This window comes from Mizuhopecten yessoensis, unplaced genomic scaffold, assembly GCF_002113885.1.
Source record: "Mizuhopecten yessoensis strain PY_sf001 unplaced genomic scaffold, ASM211388v2 scaffold5875, whole genome shotgun sequence".
Classification (NCBI taxonomy): Eukaryota; Metazoa; Mollusca; class Bivalvia; order Pectinida; family Pectinidae; genus Mizuhopecten; species Mizuhopecten yessoensis.
The window spans coordinates 40,425-41,727 of NW_018406267.1; the positions used below are offsets into that span (position 1 = coordinate 40,425).

The 1,303-nt window shown below is 39.6% G+C and overlaps 1 protein-coding gene across 1 annotated transcript in view; it reads right to left on the reverse strand.

Moving 5' to 3' along the window:
- Positions 1 to 1,129, reverse strand: part of LOC110451196 — a 1,769-nt gene extending 640 nt beyond the window's left edge. Inside the window, exons 1-2 of the mRNA XM_021499074.1 lie at positions 919 to 1,129; positions 136 to 310 (exon numbers count right to left, since the gene is read on the reverse strand). Coding sequence (XP_021354749.1) covers positions 136 to 310; positions 919 to 1,129 — 386 coding nt within the window. The remainder of the gene's footprint in view (positions 1 to 135; positions 311 to 918) is intronic.
- Positions 1,130 to 1,303: the final 174 nt, after the last annotated feature.

A 1,303-nucleotide genomic window follows, 5' to 3' on the forward strand; every position in this document is an offset into this window, starting at 1 on the left:
AAAAGTCTGTGTGTGCCATTCTGTCTACAGTTGTTGGTTGTAACACAGCCCTACGTTCATGACTGATCTGTTCTCGGTGTGAAGCGGATATCCCGTGTAAGTTTATGCTCCAGACACGGCACACTCTTCATTCCATGGTAATCTCTGTCTTTCATATGGGACGCGTAATTGTACGCCACTCTACGGCAGACATCCGTGAGCGTGGGCAGCAGAGTAATGCGTTCTCTGCGTCTTATATACTCTATAAACTCCAAGTACAGTGCCGAGAGCAACCATCCTCCTTCATTGTCCTCAGACCAGGCCACCATTTCTGAAACAAGAAAGATCAATATCTTTGTTTCATCCTTAGATATGTATGGAGAAATATTAAAAGACAGTTTTATCATCAGCTGTTTCAGGGGATAGACATATTCAATATATATTCATTGATTTTCATCGACAATGAAGAAAAATTAATAGACTCTAACTAATGTGTATGAAGTATAGAGACAAACCATCAACAGAGGGTTACAATTTTAAACCTCGGGCTAAGGTGAGGGTCCACTACCTAAGTACTATTCACAATACATGTACATGTATTTCAAACTCGTGTGAATCTGACACCATCTCGGTTGCACATTTTTTTACTGATTTCCATACGAAATATTTGAACAAATAGATAAATATCAGGAGTTTTTCTATGTACCAGTAAATTCTCACATTCCATGTACATGTAAATGGTTCTCATCATACTACCCGAATCTCAAAATAGTTGGTCGTAAACTTACAGACAGAAAACATGATAACATTGTACTCTCTAGTTCTAGCGGGCTTATATATATTTTTTAATAAAAACAGCAAGATAAATGGTGAAGCAGAATGATCAGAACATCTTTACATTCAGATTTTTTTTATACACTGAAAGAATTAAGAAATTACCTGAAGGAGTGGCAAACATGACAAGGAAATTGTTTGGGCAGAGGGGTGGTACCACCTCCACGATGTCCTCAAACAAAGGGAACGGAGGGGTATGTTCGTAGTACATCTTCCCGTCTCGATCAATCACAGGAGGCATGTAACCTCCCGCATCTACCTGAGACTGCGTCCCTTGGTGACCTTGAGGTTGTGACTCCTGGTGACNCGACGTCATGCCTAGGACAAGTACATAACGTCACAGACTTATGCGTCAAAATGGCGGCTTTTTACATTTCAAGGTTGCATGAAACAGACTTACGCACTGGAGTCAAAATGGCGGCTTTTTCCATTTCAAGGTTGCATAAAAATTGTCGTTTTATACAAATAAATGCCATAAATCTTGATTATG